Here is a 27,169-nt window from a genome sequence, read left to right as displayed (position 1 = left end):
CTTATTGGCAGTGAATCAGAGACATGCTCGCAGAATTATTATTAATCTCCTCTTAGTACAGCTGGTACTACTGTTACTAGGTAATTTGATTGATGCTTTCCATTCTTGTGCTGACATTGGTAACTGGAATCTAAAGCTGCTCTATCAGTGGAGAACTGTGGAAGTGTTTGAAGTTATGTCTTGTGTAAAGTTCGTTTTCTTCCTCTTGTTTTTTCATACTTTCCCTAAATCATTAGAATTTTGCCCACCAATGCACAAAAGATTTAATGAAATTTTGGAACTGACTCAGTACAGCACCTGAAAGTTTTTCACATATGGGATAAATAAGTGTCATAATGTTGAGGTGTCTGCCTGAAATCTCAAGTCTGTTATTTATATTGTGCCCCAAAGGCTCCACACTGTTTGGCAAGAAATAAAAAAAAAAAAAAAAAAAAAAAAAAAAAAAAAAAAAAAGAAAAAAGAGCATGCTGCTGCAGAAGACATTAATTGGGGAAAAAAAAAAAATCAACTGAACAAAAAGGCCAGGATAATTCATGAAGGGTGGTTTTGTGTTCTTAATGTGCTGTTTTTCACATTACAGCTTTGTATGCCCTACAAAAATAACTAAGTACTGACATTGGGTGCCACTGATGTGTGCAGATGAAAGCAATTTAACTGCAAGTGTTGACCAAGATGAATGGTATGCAATAGTGTTTCAGAACTTGTTAAAAGAACCTACACTTAAGCAGAGACTAAGATGGAGAAGAACCTCAGACAAAGGTCGTGATGCCTCTAAAACTTTAAAAAAAAAAAAAAATCTGTAAAGAGCAGAAGGACCCCAAGTAGAGAGAATTTATTTCTTCTAAGAGGGTAGAAAAAGTGAGTTTGGAAAATCCATTCCACTCTCCCAGCAGTGGTGAGCTGGAAATTTGTATGAAAGGGAAGGCACAAATTCCTTGTACCATCTGTCCTCCCACCTCCCAAGAAAGAAAAACCCTGCTATCCAAAGCATGGGGTCTAATCCACAGATGGCTACTTACACATTAAAACATTGTACTTTGACCTTCATAAAGGTTTAGCGAGTGAGGCATGATAGTATCTGTCCTTGCAAACCCTTCAGAACAGGACAAAACAAGGGCAAGGCTGTGTGTGATTTAATAGGCGAGGACACTAACTTATGGGGTTTTTCTCCTGTCTGCAGCTAAGCGGAGATTAACATGACCAAAACTGTTTATTTTGGAAAGAAGAGTACAGGAGGGGAATTCAGCACAGCAGAGAGAAGACTAGTTAGATACTGCTATTTTCACTAAAAGAACAATGAATCTCTAACACAACTGAAGACAACAAGCTTAATTTGACAAAACATTTCTAATGTATTGCCCACAAGAATTAATGGGAAAGCAAAAATTATTTAAATATGTTTCCTTAATATTTGCAATTGCAATACCTGAGCTATCCTTGAGATGGTGCAAAAGACATGCTGCTGGCTGACTGCTGCTCTCATTAAGGGACCAGAAGACAGAAAAAGGAAAGTGCTAATTATATCCCTATGCTTTTCAGTTTTAAGAGTTTGTTTTCTTTTCAATTGTTTGGAACAAGTCTCTGAAAACTGGCAACCCCTTACAGCAAAAGTGCTGTAGCTATTCTTATTTGTCCCCATTCTGGTTTTCCACACCACACCCCCCCCCCAAATCTGCCACCTAAACTATGGCACTATGGCACTATTTTGTTGACCTGTGATTTATGACTTTTTACAAACAAATTGTAAAGTCTAGGAATGAAGAAATCCTGGATGAAAGAAGCTGGAGAAAAAGCATGTGTCAGATTTTGAGTGAGATATTTTGAGTAGTAGTAAGAAGAAAGGAAATTACTTGTTGAGCTTACTGAAGCAGCAACACGCTTTTAAAGAACTTGTGCTTAATCCTTTAAAACAAAACTAAACCTTATTTCTTTATTAAAATAATGTAAATAGTCAGCAATAGCAATTATTCTTTCCAAGCCCTTTTACTGTGATAATACCCCAGTCCTTGCTATCTTTCTGTAATCTACAGACCCACCTGCAAACTTGTAATTTACTGACTCCCTCAAAACTTCCGTCCCGTTTGTTGTCTCCATCATCATCACCATCCTGTTATTTACAGCTGTAATAACAGCCAGTAAAATTGTCCCTTACCAGAAAAGCTTTCCTCCTTCTCACTCTGCCTTCATTGGATCCTGCTCTTTTGAACTGATCAGAACAGACAAATGTAGCCACCCACCTCTAGGAGGAAAACTGAGCTGCAGCCCTGGTGAAACATAAAGTTTATTTGACTAAAGTGACGCAAAAATTCTTGAAGAGCTCTTTGGCAGCAGATTATCTGGAAATCAGACCATGTGAGGGGGATTGGTGTACAAAAACCTCACCAAGATGCTGAGTTGCCCACAGGCTGACTTCCCGAGATTCTGAAGTAAATGTGGGTGAAGGTTACTCGAGCTTGGATAACACCAAGGAAAGCGCTTCAAACCCATCTGAAAGACAGGTACTTTATAATTTTGTTTTTAACACTCTGCTATCTAAGGTACTTTATGAAATTCAGACAGACTCCTAGACGCTGTCTTCAGAGCCTACCTTCTGAAGCAAGCAGATACTAGAGTTTCATTAACTTTCACTCCTCTTTGCCTCTTTCCACTTTGGTTATAAAATCTGAAACACTAATGACAGTCTACAATATGTATAATACTTTTTGTTTCATTTTAAATTAACTTTTAATGTTCTAGAGTAATTTCTAAAACATCGGGACAATGTACATCTAACAAAGCTTTGGGGGGAAAAAAAGATACATTGATTTTTGGTGAAAGTTTGCTTTGATTTTTTTTTTAAACTTTTAATGCTTTTTCTTGCTTTTTTGATGTTATATGCTCTACTCCATCTTGTTCAGGCACTTGTCCAGCAGTTATGAATGTTGGGAGTCAAATGCCTGTAGCAGAACATGTTATGACAATCTGAAATTCAGCAGTCCACGTAATTGCATTATGAATGTAAAGTTTATTCAAAATTTACAAAAAAGCTTTAAACTATAAGGAAAAATAAAGGAAAGAAGCAGAATCTGAAGAAAAAAAAATCAATGCAAGCTGTTATTTATTTTAAAAGAGTAAAGTAAGCTTTACTAACCATGTTAAGTTATATTTTTAAAAGGTAAACTGTTCCAGCACAGTAAATTATCTAACTGAATGGGACAGATTTATTGTAAGTAATAAATCTGAAGAGTATGTCATAGATATATTTATAGTCAATCATGTTTGCTGCTGAAATCAACTGGCTTGCTGTGTTAGTTTGCTAAGTAATATGGAAGTTTAAGTGAGGAATGCAATGTAACTGAATATATAAATAGTCATGGAAAACATGTTTTGATGTATTAAGAAAGCCTGGGGAGAAAAGGATTGTGCATTTAATGGATTTGGATTCTTGAAAACATTGTGGAATTTTTTTAATGTGGCTTGTTAGCTGTCAGGCACTTTACCAGGGAAGGTCTCATACACTTAGGCTTCATCTTCTGGTGCTTTTGATGAGTGAATTGACTGTAATTTTCTTGGAGAGTACTTTGTAAACTTGGAATATAGCAAATGATTGTTGTGGGTCCATTTCCTGATTGGACAGGGTGTGATGAATTTCAAATGGATATATAAATCAAGAAAAACTGCCCCAAAACTGGAATTTAATAAAACCCCTAAATTATTCCCACACATGGAAATGTGCAGTGTATTTAAGCTCCTTCCTGCTTTCCTCCATGGAAATATAAACCGCCGAGTTTTCATTAGGAACAGTATTAAGAGCCTTAAAAAAGAAGTTCATTCTGTATCTGGTGTCCTTTCTGATCCTAATGTTTTAACTCTTTTCCAAAACCGTGTATTTGCAGCTCTGTTGATCTGGCAATCTGTATCTTATAGAACTTATACAAAATAATGAAGCCTGTCTGTGGGATAAGTGTTTCATAAAGAACATAAGTAGAACTTGGAGCCTGGATAAAGGGGCTGTAATTTGGAGATAGCCATTAATAAGCCTCCTTCAAAGAAACATCATCTGGAAACAAGGGTGACTGTTTCTTTACTTTCTTTATGTAAAAACATCACAAACATAACCATATACATGCTGGCATATATGTGCAGCCAGTCTTTGACTTGAATCTGCGAACAGGTCTTTTACTTGAAACACCGTGCCCATTAATTTGCCGGTGCAGAGTTATATTAAGGAACAGCGCTCTATTTGGTGGTATTTGCTGTGTTATGACTCTTCCTTCAAGTTTATAAAAATAATTTGAGGAAGAATACAAAAGGAGTATCATTCCCTCTAAGCTTATCTGTTTCCTTGCACTACATATGGACACTCTCAAGCCATAAAATGCATTTTCTCCCCCCCTCCTCCATTCTTTAAGCGACTGTCATAAATTTGGCAGCATTCCCACTACAATGCAGCGTCTGTCTTCTCAACAAATTTTTAAAGGTAAAATCTCTCTTTCCTGCTAACTTTTTAATTTCAGACTCAAACACGGACAAGATTATGACATAAAACTTACAGTACAGGCTTATATTCCCCCAATACTATTGCTTTCAGAAGCACTATTTTCACATCTTACCTATATTTAGCCTTATCTGGGAATACATGAGTTAATTGGAGAAAGCTCACTGCTTATGCCGTTCTCACTTTGGTAAGTAGCCTTTTATTCTCCCAGAAGGGCCATTGTCTCAGTGGGACTACTTGTCCAGTACAGTTCTACTCTGTTTTATTAAGAATGTGAGCAAGCCCTTGGAGACCTGCAATTATTCATATACAGGATCCTTTTTGTCATCTACATGCTGCAAGTTTCTTACAAAATACTCACAAATTACAGTAATGTGCAGAAGTACCCAATCCAGTTATATTTAAAATCACTGGCACTGGGATCAGACCTGCTATGTGTGGAAATAATTTACTGGACCTATTAATTTCAGTGGGGTTTGATCACTCCTTATCAAAAGTCAGTTTTGATTCTCTTAAACTAGACTAGAGAAGCATAGCTAAAAAAAATCCTGAAGAAATCAGTTTTCAGTTGTTGAGTGGTGGTCTAGATATCAGCTTGTATCAGCTTTGTACCTAATACTTCTGATTCTGTGGTTACCAGCAGCCCTAACAAAGCTGGGACTCTGTATCTTACTAAGTCTTTATGAATATCAGTTTTTGAAATCTGAAATACAATGTCACACTTGCTATCAGCTCGCCTAATGGAAACAAGCTAATAGAAAAGGACATTCTAGGTACTAATTTGTTAATGAAATTAGTGTACGTGAACACAGTCAAAAGCAAAAGGCATTAATTTTTTGCATTATGAACTCTAAATATGACTCATATATGACAAACAGCAGGTAAAATTCATCATAATCTAGTGCAATCTAGTTTCAAGATTTAACTGGCTGAAATTTTTATTTTCTAACAACTCCCCACAGTATGGCAGCATCTGAGCTATCCCATAATAACTTTGATTAAAAGGTTACTCCTGGCTTGTGTGAAATCAGAGGAAAAATATGAAGCCTCTATACTCCTTCACACCACACATGCAGCAAAACAGGAACGTGCTAGCCCACAAAATGCTGCCAAAAGGAATAATCTTTACGAGGTTCTCACTGTCATCCAGGTCGCGTACCTCCACTCCTGCGCAAAAGGCAAGATTAGGACTGTGTGAGGAGATACAGGTGAAGATCAGAAATGTTTACTGCTACATTATCAGAGTCCAGTACCTGGAAACACCCAGGTATGTGGCTGTCGGAGGTTCATGGTTGATGCTGTGGCTCAGAGGTGAGAACAGTACCTACAGATAAAAACCACAGCTTTTACCTGTGTGGGATACGTGATTTCTATCTTGTCATACAAACTTCTCGCTTGATTTTCTAGATAAAAGTAATTTCCTTGGACTCTTTCCATTTACATGCAACAGCCTGTGTGAACTGCATCTTTATTGCAAGGTATAATATGCAGTCAAGCAGCTACATAATTTTAACAGTCTTAAATACTTTGTGATAAAAGTGAGATTTAGGTCAAGTTAACAGAAATCATCGTAATGTTTGCTTCTGTTTGCCAACACTGTAGGCTAACTTTTTGTCTTAAGAGTTTGAAGTACTTTAATTCTTTGCAAGTGCTAGCATGTAAATGGACAGACGTAAGGCAGATGGAGGAGCAGCGTGAGTGATAGCGGTAATGTGAGTTTTGCTACAGGAATGCAGCTGTAACCCAGTGAGTGGCTGGTACTCCAGCAAGCATTGGTTTATCAAATTAGCACATGAAAAAGAACATAATATGTATGAAGTGAAATATATGCAAATATACAAATTTTGCAGCTTTGCGACTTAAAATGTATTTGATCGTTTGGACACAAGTAATGACTTCTGTAGTCATGCACCGTGAGGCTGAACAAGCCCTTGTGCTGAGGAATTCAGGAAGTCAGTGCTGCCCCACCTCAAATAAAATAATCTCCAGGTGACTTGAAGCATTAAGATTTGCCTCCCTTGAAGCATCTGGTATTTGCTGCACCTCAACCTAATTGTTTTAATATCCTAGACACACTAAAGTCAATCTCCTCCTTTAAAAAAATACAGAGAACAGGAAAATCATTTTGTTTTAAAGTGCTGGCAAGATTTGTTTTACTAGATGGCAGAGCATTAAAGGAAAGGGATTCCCACACTGCCACGAGAGGTCACTGCATGCCTCAAGAAATAAACAAGGCGATGATACATCAGTTGTGCACCTGCCTGCTCAGGAAGGAACCGGACCCCAGGACAGGGATGATCCTTGAGGATTGCTTTGATAGAGGCAAAGGAGTTGGGTTTGTGCATCAAGGGACGTACAGGCCTTTTACATCTACGGTGCTGGTTCAAATTTAGCTCTGTGTGGGAGTAACAAAAAATTATAATTTAATTAATATTTGGCTTATGTGAACTGTGTTGGTGGCTTCAGCCAAGCTCATAGAAACACATGTCTTCAATTATCCATCCCAGTGTTTTCAACAAACAAGCAAAGCGGGGAATAGTTGTGGAGGACATGCTGCCTTGTTCCAGGGTCCTTCTCCGCAGCAGAGCTGAGGGTCACTCCTCTTTAGTCACTCTTTGTGTTAGGAGGAGTGCAGTTTACAGGGCTGGCAGCATGGCACCTTTCACATGCTCCTAGACAGCACAGCATTACGGAGATGAAAACTGCCCTTTAGAACTACCTCTGTTCAGAGCTACCGGAGAGAGAAAAGGCGCGGATGCTTAGTGCTTCTCAAAGGAGCAAAGTCATCTCTACAAAATATGGATCAAAACAAAATGAAGGCACAGCTATCTTTCTTCTTTTTTTTTTTCTTTCTTCTGTAACTAATTATGTTGGTGATAAGGAGGCAATGTGTATTTATGTAAAAGCAACCTTTGCAACAGCTCAGATTGAAAATAGGTAATAAACTGCCATTTCTTATATCATTCACTATTGTCATTCTAGCACCTGTAACTACTGAGAGATCGGTGCACAAAGAGGCCTCGGTGGGCAAAATCCTTCACTATAGCGTAATTTTCCCCTGGATGTCTTCCCTAGTGGTCCTAGCATACTTCCCAACCCCAAAAGCTCTAGTTCTGTAGCTGGTTACACTGTTTGTAGCAGTTACAATTCCTTCAGATATTTTTTTCTTGAATTGTTAACAAGAGGGTGGAAAAAGTACATTCTCCCACAGTTTTTTACAGTGTAATGAAATCATCTGATTCTGTAACTGTTCTGTTTTCATGTGCCAACTATGCCACTGTGAACACCACCGCACAGCTGTAGAGTCCATCACTCCAGAGATTTCCCAGGGTAGCTGATGAGCTGTAATTCTCTTTCAGAAAGGAACAGTTCAAATTCCAGCTGAAGCCCCTGAAAGTTCACAAATCATTTTGCATATTTGAGGCTCAAACTACTGAAAATTCTACAAAAATATTTCAAATAATGTGATATTTCTTTCCTGTGGTCTGCAGAAGACCAGAAGGAGCTTAGATCTGGATAAGACAACTACCTTGATTGTCACAGATCTGGGAAATCAACAAGAAATTCAATGACCTTTCCTCAGTGAAGAAAGTGCCAAGAAGTACCTAAGTGCAGTAAGAGTTTAAATCTCAGGTATGGAAAATTCAGTCTCATGAGATAATGCAGTTAAATCAACATCCTTTACTGCTTTCCCATTTATGAGTAAGAGGTGTAAAGTCCAGAAGGGCTCAGGTTACTTTTCCATATTCCTATCTTATATTTAACATGCTTTATACAAGGGGAGCATTGGCTGTGGCCTTTCCTAGGATTTTTATGTTGCCACAAGTGGTGGTAGGATTCTTTTCATCTCCATAAGCTCTTCTGGGACATTTGGAAGGTTTCGGACTCCAAAGACATTCAGGTTTTATAGTCTTGCAGGTAAAACAGAAACTCCTGTTCTTTCCCATAGTATTCTGGAACGCTGAAGATGTTTCAGTCTTTGTGGATGATTAACTAAAGGTAGCAAAGTACTGCTCCTCTGAGAATTCAGCATTAATGATGCACTGCTTGCTATATGGTGAAAAGAACATTATCTGGGTATAGACAGAATGTAAGCCTGAAGAACTAGAGATTTCTGAAAGTTATAAACAACAACTTCAAGGGACTTTTATCTCGAGAACATCCTCCTGTTTGCTCTGGAGCTCAATAACTTTCGTTGTCTTTATGCTTGCACTGATAAATGTTTATGAAGAGGTTTAACAAACTGTCTTTGCACAAGGCTGAAAGCTGGGAAAAACTTGAGTTTTAAGAGCTCTGGCAATGAGCAAATTCTAGTGATGAGAAAATAATCTCTCTGCTTTAGTTTTTTCAACAGTTAAAAGTGAAATAATGCTTATTCTTCTGCTAGGATGTGACAATGATATTTACTGTGGTAAAATACTTTGAAAAGGAAAAATTGGATGTAATTATAATAATTTAATCTGGAGTGGCATCATGTAGATTGTGTAACACTTTGCTAGCTATAAAGCAAGGTTACTACCCCAGGGAATTTACAGCACAGAGGATCAGCTCCTATTTCAAGATTTTGTTGAGTAAAGGCAGCTGGGCATTTACATTACCTGAACAAATGACCCGCTGAATCACAATTCTTTTTGTTCTGAAGGAAAAGTTAATTGTTTTATACCTTTTCTTTATTTTGGGATGGTTTACTTCCCCTGGATTACACTTCTAGCACATATAAAGAGGACAGGTAAAGCCAGGGATTTTCCCAGTGCCTGCATTTTTGCTGGTGGTGGACAGTAACACAGGAGTAGTGCCCACTACCCTTCCCGGGGCTGGAACTACCATGTTAGCAGATGCAAACAGAATGAAAGATGCCTTTATTTCCCCGACGAGTTAAATAAAACTGGGGACGTGTTTTGTCCTCTAGACCCATATGTTAGTTCTTACTCAAAACAATCAAATTGAAGTTTCCTGATCTTTTTTTCCTTGTTATTAGTGTTGACTTAGCCTCAAAAGTTAGTTGATGCAAACCACTGAGATTTAAATACTTTTCTAACCTTTCATTTAAGCCTTCTAGGTCTGCTGCTAAACATAGGAGACACTGTGGGATTTCTGAAGAAAGGTGGTCATGAAATGTAGTTTGTATACCCATTGTTATCTCATATTCGTTGAATTAATTCTTTTCCCTTCATACTGGGTGAATCTAGAAATTGCCAGTAGAAGTCACAGGATGAACTGAAAATGAAAATACAAGCCACACTAAACTCTGTCCTCATTTTTGCAAACTGGGAGTCCCACAACCTCCCTGGTTGTGAAACCAGTGTTCAGAGGGAGAACGTGGTACCAGAAGACAGCAGGACTGTGTCTGCCTGTGAGTTGTCCAGCAATGCACAAAGTCCAGCAAATCTGCCTGAGAGGTTATAAGCCAGGTACACCGACTTCTGCTGTAGAAGAGGATGATTGCTTCCTTCCTTTCTCTGTACAAAATCCTGAATGGATTATCTGCTAAATGATTCACATTGCATGCTGTCATGGTTAATTACTTCCGAAAGTATTCTAATCACAGAATCTGTCAGTTCTAACTTGAAAGTTACCAGCATCAGTAAGCCCTGTAATGGATTTTTAACTATTTGTAATTTCTTAGATGGTGTTTGTGCCTTCAATCTGATGGATTTAAATATGGAAGAGGAATTCTAAAAGTGTTGGGAATACACTGGGAATAAAAGCGTGGGAAGACAAGCCACAAGGGGACTCTGTGCTGCTGTCTGTCTGCAAGTGATCAGAACAAATCTTGGAAAAAATGGAAAAAAAAGCAACAAGCAATGAGACTGAGCCGCTGACTTCCAAGAAAGATGTCTCAGACTGTAATGAAGGAGAAGACTGTAAAGAGAACGGACTTCTGGTCAGGAACCCTAAATCTGCCCTACGGCTAGTGGAGGATGGCAATAAAGTCCATCCCAGCCAGGGAGAAAAAGGGGAGGCAGCTCAGATCTCAAACGGTTATTCAGGGGTTCAGAGCTCTGTTCCCTGCAATGGAATGGGAGAGGTGGAAGATGCCCAGTGCACTGCCCCAGCAGCCACAACCACCACTACAACCACCACTTCTACCACCTGCGGAGCAGAAGGCCAGCAGCAGCTGATGGAGCTAGAAGACAGAGAGACCTGGAGTAAAAAAATTGACTTTCTACTCTCTGTCATTGGATATGCAGTGGATCTGGGAAATGTGTGGAGATTTCCCTATATATGCTATCAAAATGGAGGAGGTCAGTGACTAGTTCTGTATGCTGTTCCTTAATGCTGAACTTCCTTGCTTATGAATGGATGATTTAGTGGCTTATTTTAATATCATATATAACAAATGACCAAGGGGAAATTACTTAACTTTTCAAGCAGACTGGAAAACCTAAATACTGGGATAGGATAACTAGACACATTAAGATGGAAGAAAAACTATTTAGCAAGATCTAAAAAATCAGTACAACTAGAAGCTGAGAGCCAGTTAGGTGCAGAACCACCTTCCAAGAGAAAAGACTGAATCCCTGTCCCAAGGAGTATTTTAAAATCAGATAAACCAACATGTCAAAACCAACTCATCAGGAATGCTAGCTCTTAGACTCACTGACATATCAGCCAAAATATAAATCTAATCAAGGAGATCCTGGAAAGCACTTTTGTCTCCCTGATGTAACAAAGGCATTTTACTGAAGAAGTTAATGATTTTATCTGTAGCCCATCTCACAATTGTATCCACTGCAGCCAGTACAGTCTTGATGAATCCTATGTATACTTGTTACAGAACATGAGAAGTTTGGCCTGAGTCTTGCTTCCTATTCACACTGCAAAGTAGATACTCTTACGATCAGTGTGGCACACTGGCTAGGGAGGGAATATGCATTTTCCCTGTGGGATAAAAGGAACTGTTGTTTATGGAGTGCTGGTACTGTTGGAAGAGAAGTCCTATGAAGAGTTACAATCATCTGCTTTTTTTCTTGCAGGAGCATTCCTCATTCCTTACACAATTATGGCCATCTTTGGAGGGATTCCTCTCTTCTATATGGAACTAGCACTAGGACAGTACCACAGGAATGGGTGTATTTCAATTTGGAGAAAAATATGTCCTATATTCAAAGGTAAAGAAGGGAAATGGAAAATTCCTAGGAACTTTCTGACTAACTGGAAGATTTTCCTATAAAGGTGAAATTTCTGAAAATAATATGAAAATCTCATAAAACAAAGTGTGCTGGTTTTGGCTGGGGTAGAGTTAATTTTCTTCATAGTGGCTAGTATGAGGCTAAACCACGACACAAAGTAAGGCTTGTTCTACACAAGATTTTGGCTTTACAAAGAACGCTTTCATAAAACTTTATGTACACCTGCAGGTGTGTGTGTGTACTCTCATACACACGTATGATGTGCAACTCTCAAACTGATTAGATAGAGGCCAGTCCACTTTCTCTGACCCAAGCCCGGAAATATAAAAAAACCAAACAAACAAACCAAAAATGTAATTAATAAAGTAAGTGCAACATTACTGAATCCAAGGCAAAATTATAAACCAGGAAAGAATAAAGAGTGACTATTTCTATTACAACAAAATGATTCCCCATCTTCAGCCTGGCCTGTCAATTGCTATCCTACAACAGAGCCTTCTAGAGTAAAAGGACCTGTTCTATATGCTTGTTTACTCTTGCTCCCAGTGTTATAGCTCTGGTCTTGTCTTTTTTATTTACTGAGTGCAAGATGCCTATTTCTAAATTCCAGGAATTTAGCAACACGTGAAAAAAAAAATATAAGCATGTTCTGTCTTGATTAAGGATGCTTTCTTGGAATCAGACCCTGAGTGTTTCCGAAGCCACAAGAAATTCCAGTGTTGTAAACACTTGAGAGGGTATGTGTACCTCCTGCAGAGCGGCTTTAGACGGTTACTAATTGTAGTTGATGTGATAACCAATTCCTTACTTTTTTTTTTGGCCTAAAACTTATACTCACTTCATGTAATTATTTCCTGCCTTACTAGGAATTGGCTTTGCCATCTGTATAATAGATCTTTACGTAGCCTCCTACTACAACACCATTATGGCCTGGGCCTTTTACTACCTCGTATCCTCCTTCACGGCGGAGCTGCCATGGACTAGCTGCACAAATGCTTGGAACACAGGCAACTGCACTAACTACTTCAGCAAGGACAATGTCAGCTGGTCCCTGCACTCCATCTCTCCCGCAGAAGAATTTTATACGTAAGTGCATGTAAGTGAGGACAGTAATATTGGACAGAATGGTGGAACATGTAGCAAGCTTTTCTTTGGAGGGGGAGCAGGGCTGTTTATTAGTGGTACCCTTTTCTGAACTATTCAAATAACTGAATACTTGTAGGCGTATGTAAGCTTAGGGTGTACGGGACGGTACTCTATATTTTAGATCAGAGGTTCCCAACCGCTGTCAGCTGTCATCACTTACCATCACTGGTGTACCATTAATATCAAACTCTTCATTAAAAAAAATCCAAAATTACATGACTCTGAAGGCTACTTAACAAGGCCTCAGGACTACTTGTAATGCTGAGACCACAGTATGGGACTGTACAAAGCATACTTAACACAAGCATTTGTTAAAAAAATACCTATACTGTGTTTTTCTTTCCTCTTTCAGCCGCCAAGTTCTACAGGTGCACAGGTCCAATGGGCTGGATGACCTGGGGGGCATTAGCTGGCAATTGACCCTCTGTTTATTGTTAATCTTCACCATTGTATACTTCAGCATCTGGAAAGGGGTCAAAACATCTGGCAAGGTGAATGCAAAAGCAAGACAAATCAACTTGGTACAGTATAGTCTAGCACTAGTTCTAAATGAGCCAATTAACTTGACAGAGAATTATCTCAGATTGTCTTCATGACAGGGATTATAGGCTCATGTATTTGGGAAGCACTTACTGTAGTGGCTGCCACTGTCAACCAAGTAATATGTAACAACAGTAAGTTATGCCACTGTTCTCCGGACAACAACCCTGCCAAGAGAAAATGTGGGTATAGATGTGCAAACTGCCTGTTTACAAACATTCTGAGAAGTTCACATGAAGATGTTATAAATGCTAAGAGCTACAGTAAGAATAACTCATTATCACCTGTTAACTTTCTACCCATGGCAAATGCTGTCTTGCTGTTTTCCCTCACAGGTGGTATGGGTGACTGCCACATTCCCTTACGTCATACTCTTTATCCTGCTAGTGAGAGGTGCGACTTTGCCTGGGGCTTGGAGAGGTGTCCTCTACTACTTAAAACCTGACTGGCAGAAACTCCTGGCCACTGAGGTAAAAAAACATGATAAAAGGGTAGAGATTTGCTTTTAGCCTATCAGCAAGTACATACTTCAATGTCTATTTTCAGCATAGAGCATGATTAAACAGATGTCTTAGCATGGACTTAAAAGCCTGACTTCATGCTCTTGTTGAAACAGTCACACTATTCTTTCCATAATTATAAAGATTTTTTAAGATTATGAGTCCACCATGAATTTAGCTTGAACTAATATTAGGGTTCCCATACAGTAGTTGAATAGAATTAGTGATATGATTAGAAAGAAAACAAGTGACCCAACAGTTTTTTGCCAGGAAGATGGTGAACAGCCTGACATTGAGTGAGAAGCTATGATAGCTGCTATACTGCAACAAAATCCTTTACCTATGACAGTCACACTGAGCAAACTAAATTTACTAAGCCCTAACAACTGGTCTAGCTGCAGGTTTTTTGGCCGTGAGGGGATCATTACACACTTGGGCAGGCTTTTCCTCAGCCCAACGGTGTTCACAGTTGCCCGTATTTAAGTAATGCAGGTTACTAGAGTTGAAACTTCAGACCTCCATCCTGTGACAAGCTTTGGCAGATAAGCCCAAGGATACTCTCTGTAGCCACCAACTAAAACATGACTCAGTAATCAAGTGCATGTGGAGAAGGAGTAAGTAAGTTAGGCCTGCATACACCACCAATATTGGAAAAGAAAGGAGGAATGAGGACAAGACTGAGCTAAACAACAAACCCCAGACATTCCAGTATCTGATTCAGCTTTGAACTCTGTGGATGACAAGTAGTCCATCAGGTCAAGGCTGCACTTACTTCTCTGCCTATGAAAGTGTCTAGTGAGGAGGGTGATGGAAAAAACCCAAAGCAATAAATACTACAAATACAAAGATTAAAAATTCTAATGTTTGCAAGTCTGCTGCTGCCCAGCTGATATGGAGAGTTCTGAATGAAGAGGAAATGAAAAGGCACCAGTCTCTGATAAAGCAGCATCTCCAATAAGGGACCACATCTTCTGAAAAAGCAATAAAGGGCATTGATATTGTATTGGATGTATCTGAAGTGAGGACAGCAGATTGCAATCTGTGTGCTGGACGATGACAGAGCTCTGTCTGTGAATGATACAGGACGGCCTCACACGATGGAAGAGAATATTAGAAGTGAGTTGTAATGAACTCCATGTTTCAATCAAAAGAGGATAAATGAATGAGGACTTTCACCTTCAGAAAGAGAAATGATACTGTACTTTACAAATGCTACTCATTAAGGCTGTGGCCACTTTTCAAGTACAACAGGCTTTTCATAACAAGATCATCACGCTTGCATCTGTCATGGCTACAACAAAGCTGAATCGAGTCCTAAGGACTAGAACTGCATCCACACTGTCAAATGTATTTCCATAAATCTAGGAAAAATCTGGGCAGTGATCATCTACTACTTAGCCTGGAGGACACACAGCCAAACATAGGACTATTCCACAGCACACAGAGTTTGGAGGAAGATGGGCCAAGCCCACTGCAAAATCATGGCTAGAAAGTTCTCTATACATTGCAAAACTTGTGTTAAACTGATTACAGGCAAATCACTGTGAATTAATCTAAGATGCTGTCAGAAGTGAAACTGCCAGTGAGTACTTAAAACAGTGTAAAGAGATACAATAAGCACTGCATAGGCACTAAAATTATAGTGGATATTTACAACTCTCACAGATCTACAATAAATATTCATATTTCAACATGCTCTCTTAACAAAATGTTTGTTAGACCAGGACTAGCATATAGGCAGACTCATGAAACACGGTTTTGTAGGCCTAGGTGATATTCTGTATATGCCAAACTCACTCAATCTGTTTCATGTCATTTTTTCTTGATTTTCAATATTTTTCAGGTTTGGGTGGATGCAGCAGCTCAGATTTTTTTCTCCCTTGGTCCAGGTTTTGGTGTCCTATTGGCTTATGCCAGCTACAACAAATTCCATAACAACTGCTACCAGTGAGTTCTACCTTATTCTATAAGTAAAATTGAGTTGTTAAAATATAACTGTGGGTATTTATGAAAAAGAAACACAGTGCTGGTGAAAGGCACTGAATTGTCAGACCTGTGTACCTAGAAATCAGACAGAAGCGTAACAGAACAAAAGTCCTTATTGAAAGAACCTGCAATCTAAAACATTTCTTCTCTGTTGTGCCTACCCTAAAGAAAGATAAACTCTACCAATTACAGCGAGGATTCTAAGATGTAGAAACCTGCCACAAAAAATTGGATTAAACCCCTGCCAAACAATCATATCATAATTATTTAATCTCAGCAGTCAGTTAGGAGATGACTTTAGAGTCTTGAGCTGAATGGCAATTTACAGTTGTTTCCTTGTTATCTTAAAAAACTCTTTTATAACTTGTAAAGTAAAATTCTCAATTCTTTAATATTCCTATAGTAATTCCTATTTTTTTAAAACACCAGTATACATCCAGCATTCAATCCAGGGTCAGACTAATGTTACAACATCTGTTTAAAGCTGAAGAAAAAGTAGTTATGCTTTTTTTTTCCTCTTTCTTTCAAATCCGCTGTTTGTTTTTTTCACTGTATTCCCCTAGTTTTTCTAGGAGTCTATCCAGATCATTAACTCACCCCATCTGGTAGTAAACTACCCTTTCTAGCAGGTGCTGATTCCCTGATATGAGTTAGGTCTTCTGTTGCAGAGATGCTCTGGTTACCAGTACCGTGAACTGTGTGACTAGTTTTGTGTCTGGATTTGTCATTTTCACTGTGCTGGGATACATGGCTGAGATGAGGAATGAAGATGTATCAGAGGTTGCCAAAGATACTGGTAGGCTAACTTTTTGTACATATCTCTCAAACTGCTTCTAAGATAGAATATATTTGTATATTATCTTCTAGACTGAGAACAGCCCAAATTATGCAAAATATTTAGTATATAATTCAGGATACTGACTTACTTTATGATAAGGCACTGTTGTACAGCTAAAAATTATTCCATAAAGACAGCATATAGAAGTCATAATGCATGCAGCTTCACAGACATGGTGGTAACTGCACACTACAAAATAGCCTGGGGGGGGAGAAGTTTTCCCCTGGAAGACAACATGGTACAGTGAAACTGCCTGTCCTCCTTCCTCGCAGCAGTAGTGCGCTACCAAGTATCCCTAATTCTCTGTTCTAATATCAGGACCCAGCCTTCTCTTCATTACGTATGCTGAGGCCATTGCAAACATGCCTGCTTCCACTTTCTTTGCCATCATCTTTTTCCTGATGTTACTCACGCTGGGATTAGACAGCACGGTGAGTAAACAGTATGCGAGAGAGCAGACCTCTCAGATACTTGGTGTATGGCCTTACCCCCGCAAACATCAGAAGAAACAGAATTACAAATCTTGCACCGTCACTAAAGGGTTTAAAGCAGGACTGGCATCTCCATGTGCCTTCCGTAAGACAGCAACTATTACTCCAATTTTGACCTAAACAGGCCCAAATAAACTTAAATGATTTGCCAGTGTCATACTGTGACAATTAGTAACAGACCTGGAAACATAACCAAAGCCCTTGATTCATAAATTCCTGGTTGAATGCAGCCTTCCAGGCTCCTTCTCCCTTGTAGTTGTAAACTTACAAAGCAATTACTAAATTCTGCAATTTTTTCACACTAATTGGATTTAAAAGGTGGGAACTTGAGATGGCCTTCTCAACAGCACTGTGAAAAGGAGATGTTCTAAAAACTTGCCACGTGAGCCTGTTTTTACAGCCTGAGAATCAGCACCTTCCAGGAAGGCTAAACTCGGCTAATTTCACAATCTTGGTTCTACTGAGCCGCCAACCACTTATCGGCATCCTGTTACTTGTAATATAGTATTTCCTCTGGATGATAAGCACTTCCTACAGATACATGAAGACTAAATCCCCACCTTAAAGGGTTTAAAAGTTCTGAAGAAAGACTGTTTAAACAACAGTCACATCAACTCTACAAGCAGAATAAAGCACCAGTGTTTCAATGCTTTAAAGCTCCTTTAAGCATTGAAACATACTTTAAAGCAGGTAAAACTGCCCTGTATTTTCCAGTGATTTTTCCATGCTTTTCAGTTTGCAGGGCTAGAGGGAGTGATTACTGGAGTACTGGATGAATTCCCGCATGTCTGGAGCAAACGCAGGGAATTGTTTGTCCTTGGTCTGACCATCGTTTGCTTTTTGGGGTCATTAGCAACCCTGACATTTGTAAGTATTTTTACCCACTCCTCAGCTTTCCTCACTGGCAGTTTCCTGCAAATGACATCTTGGAGAGGGTAGTATTTTTTGAAGAGAGTTTCAAGAAATCAGATTAAATCTCCAACCTGTTTTCTTTATGCATTAGAAATCTATACCTGTAATGAATGTGAACAGTATCTCTTACTAGGAAATGTGTTGCAAAATGATCTATTGCAATTCAGCAAAACTCTTAATGTGCTACACATCATAAATGACATCATAAATGACATTATTGCTCCAACTGCTGAATCAGTAAGCAGACAACCTTCCACATTTTGTATGTGGTTTAGTTCTTGCTCTCAAAAGCTCCATGTTTAATATGAATTATTATTTTAATTTTTACAATGTTTGAAATGTATTTTGAATTTTAAAAAGAATGATCAAAAAATCATCTGCTAGAAAATGCTGCAATTTACTGTTGCTGTTCTCCAAAAATTTCTAGCAATTTCCTGGATCCTCCTCATCAAATCAGGCCAGAAATCATGAACGGTTGCACCAAATAGTCTCTGTGGGGCTTGCGGGATTTCATTTTCACAACAAGCAACATTTTGAATAATAAGTGTAATGATCATAAGGGACAAGGAAAAATTACTTGGCTTTCCTGTCATGTTTCCCTCCACTTGCTCATTTATGTGCAACTTCCGTCTCATTTGAAGCATTTGCTGTAAAAGGAGACTTAGTTCCTCTCCAAGACACAATGCCCTCTTCCTTCATGATTCTAGATCCCACATGGAAAGAAAGCAAAGTAACACCTTATTTATCTCCTGTTCAGTAACTATAACTTAAGTTGGAGAAAGAAGATGCCATCACAGAAGGCATGCAAAAAGCCATCCCATCAATCCCCATCAAATCTCATTTGTTCATTAAAACCCAGCTAGAACTGCCAGCAATTCAGTTTTATCTTTTCTGCATGGCAGCCCCACTGGTGAAATATGTTCACAGAGAGCGAGCAGATCAGCAGCAGAGTACGCTCAAGGATTTCACTGGCAGGAACAGCCACAAAGCGACAGAACTGACTGAATTATCCATCTTTGAATGCCCTGGTCCAGACGAAGGCAGTAATGAACAACAGTATTACAGGATTTCCGTCACTGGATCTTTGGTTCACTGACAATATGATCTCCTTTCTAGGGAGGTGCGTATGTGGTAAAGCTGTTTGAAGAATACGCCACTGGTCCAGCTGTCCTAACAGTCGTGTTTCTGGAAGCAGTTGCTGTGGCCTGGTTCTACGGTACGTCTACTGCCACATTGACAAACAATGCTAACCCAAACTTCTGAGCTTCTGCAGTGTAGCATTTCCTCTGTTTCTGCAGACAAGATCACTGATGTCTCTGGAAAAAGTCTGCAAAATCTTTTTTACAAAATCACCGATTACCAAATCTGTGAGAATTATTATTAATTGTTCTCTGACAGAAGTACAGTGACATCTAAAAGAAACAAGAGCTACAGTTCAGGATAATTAAGGATTTAATGTAATTAAGAGTTATAGGAACAAAACAAGTCTCTCATGATGGATTCTGAATTTGCTATGCATACAAAATGCTGTGCATCTACTTACAAAACACTCATCTGCTGTTGCCACTCTCCTCCCACTTGTCTCCACAGGCATCACCCAGTTTTGCAATGATGTGAAAGAAATGCTAGGCTTTACCCCAGGCTGGTACTGGCGAGTTTGCTGGGTAGCAATTAGTCCCATCTTCCTTCTGGTGAGTTTTCTTTATAGCTTGCTTTTTCCAGCACAAGAAAATTACCATTGAACACTGCAGCTACGTAGACTTCCAAAAGCTTAATTACAGAATCTTCTTGTGAAGTTATTCAGTAACAATTCTTGTTAAACTAAAAAGGCTCAATTAGTGAAAAACCCAATAAAATGCTGCAAGGTCTTTGTTACGAAATCATTATAAGGATTTTTGTAGATGAGCTAGCTAAATAAGAGTGGGTTCTGCATAACTCCCCTCCTTCCCTCTGCTGAACAAAGTTACTATTTACCTGCACAAAATGAAGCAATAAAAGATGATGATGAAACTTACTGTCTGGGGAGTAAAACCAAGACAAGTGAATATACTGTCTCAGCAACCACTGACTGACGACTTTAGAATATTTCACTTAAAATTTACAGCAATTAACTGCAACCTTTATAAATCTGTAATTCAGAATTGGAAATAGTGTCCCAATGTTTGACTTGCTAGTATTATTAATAACATTTTAACATAAAGCGTTCATTTCCTGATCCAAAATTAGTTCACACTACCTTTTATTGTTACTACCCTTAGTGGGAGCAGAGCAGGTCAAGATGGAGTTTATGAAACACAAAATGTAGACTTAAGACCTAGAGAGTGAATTCAAAACACTTGTAATAATCAATGCACAATTAACAGATTTTCATTTTATTACTCCTAGAAAAAGGCAAAAAAAAAAAAGCTATAAGTAAGTGTGACACCACAAATAATGTTTATACTACTGTCCTCTTCGTGATCCTAAAAAAGTAAAATAAGCAGAGAGGAATACAGCTCTGGTGATGTGGTTACTAGGCAGAGCTATTCGTATTCTTTGTGGAAAGTAAACTAAAAAATAAAGAAAGCCCAGAAGGTAGTATGTTATTTCTGTATGGAAATGTTTCTGGTAATCCTGATCTGATGATACTCTGGAAAAAATGGAGTCAGAGATCCTTCCAACGATAGTCACAAATATTACTCCTGTAGTATTCAACTAAAAGTATTTGTTCTTTCACAAGAAATTTTTCAGTCATGAAGGATACGCACAGGAAAATGATCTGACAGCATTAATTGAGCTGACGACAGAATACTATATCCAAACTAGTATTAACATTTGTCAAAGCTACTGAAGATCCAAAATGCTATGGAAAAATATCACAGAAAAGATAAAATTTGTAGAAAATAAGTAACAGTGAAAAAACAGAATCTGTATAGCTTATCACAGAGAAAGCTGAAAGCTGATGTGATTACCACAGGTTAAGTTCTTTAATCATATTTGAAAGAGTATTAAAAGGGTCTACAACCCAATAAAGAACAGCATAAAACAACAACATAGCAGCTGCAAGTTAAATTCAGACAAAGCAGAATTGACATTGATCATGATTAAATACAGGACAAGTAGCTAAGGGAAACTGTACACTTCCCATTTCTGGTGGCTTAAAATTAAGATGATGCCTTTCTGGAAGGGGTGCTTTAGCTGCAATCAAGTTATAGGGCTCAATAAAAGCATAACTGGATGAAATGCTGCACACTGGTACCAATCACTCTGATTTTGTCCATCTAACATCTTTCTATCCTTTAAATGTACAAGTGTGGTCCTGAGTTTTCTCTCTTAATGCTTCTTAAGCAAGAAACACCACAACGTGTATTTATGGAATAAGCAATCCATAGGAGAATTTTTACCTAGTTCCTTTCAGTTACTGGTTGGGCTATACTCTAAAGCTCCTAAGCTCTTATACACTTCCTGAAGGAAAGTCTCGATATCCAAAAGTGGTTTGAGGGTTTTTTTGGTTATGTTTTTTTTTTTTTTTTTTTTTAAATCCATACTAATGTCATTTAGGATTTTTTCAGCATTGACATGTTTAATCCTTCTTGAGTCCTACTAATTTTTTTTTTAGTTCAATGCTATGCTGGGATAGAGTTCCCTTAAGTAAATTTGTGCCATCAAAATACATGTATTCATACTTTGTTATCTTATTTTTCAGTTTGTCACTTGCAGCTTTCTGTCCAATCCTCCTGAGCTACGGCTTTTTGATTATAATTATCCCTACTGGACTACAGTAGTGGGTTATTGCATAGGAACTTCTTCAGTCATGTGTATTCCAATCTACATGGTTTATCGGTTGATCATCACTCCAGGAACACTTAAGGAGGTATCCATGATGCTCTCTTGCTTCTATTTGACTGTTGGGAAGGAGGTGATTCCTAGAAACATTACATGTAGATTTTTCTGGGGTCTGATGCCCCAGGACTTGAGGATCATTGCTGTTCTGTTCCTAGCCAGCTGATCACTAATTGTCTTCCGCCCATTCTGAGCAATTCACAAATCTCCCCAGATCTTACTGAGGCCATTGACATATTCATGTAAAAATTAAATCAAGTATTTCTTTTTAAGCTCTGGTGAACTGGAGGCTTTTCCTAGAAATCACACAAGACAGTATCATGTGAATGAGGCAGTGAAAAATTGGTTCCCTTGGATATGTCTGTAAGAACAGGTTTCTTTTTCTCTCCCACACTTAGTAAGATTTCTCTGCCATAAATTTGTGGCAGCCTGTGACAACATTTTTGGGCTTTCTTGTAAGTGCACATAAATACCAGTTCAGAAACAGTATGTTCAGTTGGCTCAGGGTATCCAAGTAAGCTGCAAAGTCCTAAAGCATTAATACAACATCTGTCAAACTTTGATTCAAATTGTATGTTACAAATAATTAAAAAATAATGCTGTGCACTTTAGCACCTTACATCTTCATAGTGCTGAGGTAACAGAAGCCTGAAACATCCTTGTGTTGTAGTTCAAGAGGTGTAACTCAAACTAAAGTCACATTTTTATTACGAATCTCTTTCCAAATGGCTGTCATGTTACGTATTACCTCTAAAATGAATCAATTTCTAATACTGATTTCTTTCCAACAGCGTGTTCTGAAAAGCATTACTCCAGAAACAGCTACAGAAATTCCTTTTGGAGACATCCGCATGAATGCAGTATAAGCTGACCTGTTTTCTGCGGGGAAGAGAGGGAGAGCATAAAATATAACTTTCTCCACACTCTCCCACCCAAAGAATTACGTTTCCAGCTGAGACAACAAAGGGAGGAGTTTTCTGTGGAGGTTGCATCACTGACAACAGGCATTTGGAAACGTGATGCCTCCAGCACATTTATCCAAGCAATTCAATGAAATCTACTGTGCACTTCTAACCAGACTGAACTGACTGAGAACTAATTCGTTCTGGAAACATGAGGATGGCTGTGTGCATGAGAATACCACTACTCCATGCACGGGCACTGGGGCTGTCTGAAAGTGTGCATGATTGCATAAGCCACTATAGTACGAGTATCAGCGGGTAGGACTAGGTGTAGAATCCCAAGTCTGTGGCAGTACTCCTGTATCTTCCTCAATGTGATCGTTCGTACTGGGCAATGTCATATTCGCTTCTAAGGTTCTAATTGCTTAAACTACATTGAAAAACACAAAAATATTTCTGATAGCCATACATTACTCAAGCAACACAGGGTTTTATAAACTAGAAAAAAAATTAGTAAATTCCCTAGGTTTGTAGTAGAGTAGACAGAGGAAGAGGAAACAATCCTGAGCAGCACTATATACAGCTCTGCATACATTAGCACACGCATCTGATAGCATTATCCTCCCTTTCCTGCATTTTGTAGATGGTAACAGTTTCTACTGTTTCTTGCATAACAAATACTACAAAAGCATTTTTTGTAATGTTGTAGCCTTCACTTTCCTTTAGACCCAATTAAGCTGCAAAAACTCATCATGGGTTACTTGACAAGAACCTAAGTTGCTGGCACTTACTATACTGTTTTCATAACTAATCTAAATATTCACAAAATCATTGTCCTGACAGACCTAACACTTACACGTAAAGAAACTACAGACCAGCAATGAATTTTTGAGTTCTGATGCCAAAAAGTGGAATCTTAAAAATCTGCTTCTCTGCTTTTTGTTTTTTATTTAAATTTAAGTTCATGGCTAAAATTTGCTGCAGCCTGTGACTTTTTCTATTCTTTCCTAGTACAGAACTAAAGTTTAGAATAATCCTTTTGGCTGGTTGACAAACGTACATTTAACAAACTATAAAAACCTACTTTGAAGATTTATTAACTCATATTCTAATGTGAGCACATTTGGTTTTCACCCTGAAGAAGAAAAGGAGGGGAAATTTTATTCTAACAAGAAGTTGAGTGAAGTTCAGCAGGATTGATTCTCATCAGAACTATTATATTAAATTTCAAGGCATTGATATACAAATGAACTTCCATGCACACACTAACCTCTTTATATTATATGCATACACATGCTCTCCAAATGTAACTGCCCTTCAGACTGACTGCAGTTGTCAAGTCAGTTGGAGGAATAATTCTGCTGCAGTTACGTGGAAGTTCAGATAAACCTAAGTAAGCATAATTTATGTAAGAACTTGCATTGTATTTTTACTCTACCACATCCTAGATTATAACAAAAGTAAAATAAAATAGAGGATAAAAGTCTCTTTTGTATCTCATAGTCTACGTAGGTAATGTACTGCTAAAATTAACAAGGTTATATACGCATTCATAGCAGCAGGCATTAAGAAACCTGTTGAAGAGTTTACATCAGTATGAAGAACTTACCATATTAGAGGAAAGCAGTGACGGTGGATTTGCCTTTTGAAATCACTTCTGCCAAGGTTTTTCTCCCTTAGGTGTGCAGACACCTCCTGGAGGAAGGCCTCTTACACTTCAGCTATTGACTTGAGTTTACTTAACTTTAGGTCTCAAGCCCAGCTTCTAATAAGGAAATAACTTAAAAGGGACAAGGACTGTTATTTCGAACTACAAATAAAAAGACTCCTGAACTATTTTTAAAAGGGGAATGTTCTTTCATTGCCACTAGAAAAACATAATAAATCTGTCTTACTGGACAGTTACTCACAAGAAATAGTTTTGTAGCTTATCCCTCAAGTATATTTGAAAACTACTTCCAAAACTGGCTTCATTGTAAGGAAAAGAGGAACAGTTTGGGAATTCTTTTAATATTAGAAAACCACTTAGTTATTAAGTTGCCAATCAGAAAATCACTGATTTTTTTTTTTAAATTAAATTTTCTGTTGTGAGTTCATTAATGAAAAAATACATATGAAATGTCAATGTAAGATTAATGAGGTACTCGTATCTATCCAATATCAAAGTGTGGGAAATAAAGGAGAAAACCCTACCCTGCTTCTTCACTCTTCAGACTAGTGTTCAGCTAATGCTAGATATGCTTCCTCCTAAATGGATAAGTATTTAAATAGATAAACCTTACAAATGGATTTTTTTTTTGCCAGACTTGATAGTGTTTCATGCTAGGCTCATTAAACAAAACAAAAAAAGAAAACCCCACACACCCCTCAAACCAACACAAAACTTACAGTTCCAATTTTTGGTCATTTAAGTATAGCCACTTGCAAAAGCCTCTTTAAACAGAAATTCTACTACCTTTTATTGGAAAGGGTGAAGGTAGGAAAAGAAATGATTGAGTTAAATATGGCATTATCTGTATCAAAGTCAAAGTTTCTCTTCAGCCCTTGCAAACAAACTGAAACTGAGAACGTTATTTCTAATGGAATAATTTGCAGAGTTGTAACTGCAGAAATCACTGCTATTTAGTGTGCAACACTACTGTTGTTATTCTTTTATAACAGCATTTGAAATGGCAACAAAAGATGCATCTTTCATTTGTATTTTTTTAAGACACTAATATACGACATTGTCTCTCTGGGTGGTTTTAGCACAGAATGCTCAGCAACTTCCCAAGAAATGCCACTGTTTTCTAGTGGATTAAAAGTCAACCAAGAAGCCCTGATATTAATAGAAGCCCTGCAACAGTCACAGTGCAAAACAGGGCAAGGCCCCTCAGCTTGAATTTCTCAGCTGAAAAATGAGAATAATGCACTCCAAGTACAGATGTACTGAGAAAGGGTGAAAGTTTTTAAAATTATTTGAAGATATAAAACGCAATGTAGACATGCAAAGTCACAGGAAAAATATTTTTAGAAATAGACTGTCCAGATCATTTGTGATGTTAGACCTTTGCTCTCTTTTCACTAGGATAATCCAGTCTGAGGTCTTTATGGGAACAGGAGGCAAGGAAGCCCTCCAGAAGTGGATTAAAAAGGCTTTTTTTTCCCTGAATAATACAAAGATAAAATATATCCATGTTTTCATTCTATAAAAGCTGAACTTGCAGGGCAGTTCAGTCCTCATTATTTTTTTTGTTACATGGCATGCTGGTTTCAAGTTTTCTAAATCTTCTCATGATAAGTTCATTTTTTAGTATCTCTATTTAGCCAAGTGGTTGAAATATTGAAAAATTTATTTCATTTATTTATTATCATTGATTCTTTTTTTCTTCCTTTTACATATCCATCTGAAAACATTTAGAGTAACCAGTATTTATCAGGTAGCTCAACAAGTAGCCATACATTAAACACTGTTTTTGTAAAAAAGCTAGTTATATTGATACCAAATGGGCTGCACTGCAATTAAAAGTGTTTTGAGGCAAACAAATTCCTTCTCTTCAGCTCACTTTCTGCTTATCTATCACATGAGTATATCCTACCCTCTATTCTGAATAGTGAAAAGGAAATTATGAAACCGGTAAATTAGGACCATGTTTGCCTTTTAAGCAAAGGGAATTAAACTGGAGTTTTAGCTGTACAGAACTAAGTATTCCCTCCAACTTGTACATAATGAACCTGTATTAATTTATGCGGTTGTTTAGTTACAAGTGTTGCAAGCTGATTGTAAGTCATCAGTATGTGCCTTGTACTGTAAACTGTTATTGTAATAAATTTAATATTCATAAGCCATCTTTAGATGTCTCTTGTGCCTCTCTCTTACAGGAAGAACAAAGATAAAACTCAATTCCAAGAAAAAGCAGAATATCTAGTCCAGTTTACTACACCAACAAGGCCTCTGACAAAAAGCAGAGGATTTCCTTCAGTGTTTGAACCTTGGCCCACTGCTAAATACTCTTTCATTCTACTCCAACAGAAGAACCAATACACATTACATTTGTTTAGACAGAACAGCAAAAACAAACTGATCCACATTTGGAGTTAAGTGCTTAGTTACTTGATTAGCTTACATATAAAAGTCATTCCATTTCAAATCTTTGTACACTGGCAGGCTTGGCATTTAATTTTACTCACATTTTGTCTCATTACTAAATCTGCTGAACAAAATATTAGAGAAACACCAATCTCAAAATCTTTTTTTTTTAGTTCACCTTACTGTAGCATAAAAGTGATAAATTTACTACAAAACAAAGTGAAAGAAACCATTGTGAAAAGCATTGAAAATGTATTCTAAAAACTACAACCACTACCAGATAGCCTACTTACCAAGTTATAGTTCGGAGATAACTTTATTCTTGATTATGGACCTTTGAACAGACAGACTGA

General features: G+C 37.9%; 1 protein-coding gene across 2 annotated transcripts; it reads left to right on the top strand.

Annotated features, from left to right (window-relative positions):
* The first annotated feature begins 505 nt into the window (after nucleotides 1-505).
* SLC6A4 (solute carrier family 6 member 4) lies at nucleotides 506-26,575 on the top strand. 2 transcript variants are annotated; one of them, XM_041126752.1, is made up of 15 exons: nucleotides 506-2,498; nucleotides 9,667-9,888; nucleotides 10,104-10,722; nucleotides 11,455-11,589; nucleotides 12,477-12,696; nucleotides 13,109-13,247; nucleotides 13,632-13,766; nucleotides 15,640-15,743; nucleotides 16,451-16,578; nucleotides 16,939-17,051; nucleotides 17,847-17,978; nucleotides 19,140-19,239; nucleotides 19,614-19,714; nucleotides 21,709-21,876; nucleotides 22,637-26,575. In XM_041126752.1, the coding sequence occupies exons 3-15, from the start codon at nucleotides 10,260-10,262 to the stop codon at nucleotides 22,709-22,711; spliced, it is 2,013 nt and encodes a 670-aa protein (XP_040982686.1). In that variant the 5' UTR covers nucleotides 506-2,498; nucleotides 9,667-9,888; nucleotides 10,104-10,259; the 3' UTR covers nucleotides 22,712-26,575. The 2 variants fall into 2 exon arrangements, with proteins under 2 accessions (XP_040982686.1, XP_029884462.1); XM_030028602.2 differs by lacking the exon at nucleotides 9,667-9,888 and having other exon boundaries at nucleotides 1,658-2,498.
* The last annotated feature ends 594 nt before the right edge of the window (nucleotides 26,576-27,169 follow it).

This window comes from Aquila chrysaetos, chromosome 10 (genome assembly GCF_900496995.4).
Source record: "Aquila chrysaetos chrysaetos chromosome 10, bAquChr1.4, whole genome shotgun sequence".
NCBI classification, from domain to species: domain Eukaryota; kingdom Metazoa; phylum Chordata; class Aves; order Accipitriformes; family Accipitridae; genus Aquila; species Aquila chrysaetos.
This window is presented reverse-complemented; position numbering and strand designations above follow the sequence as displayed.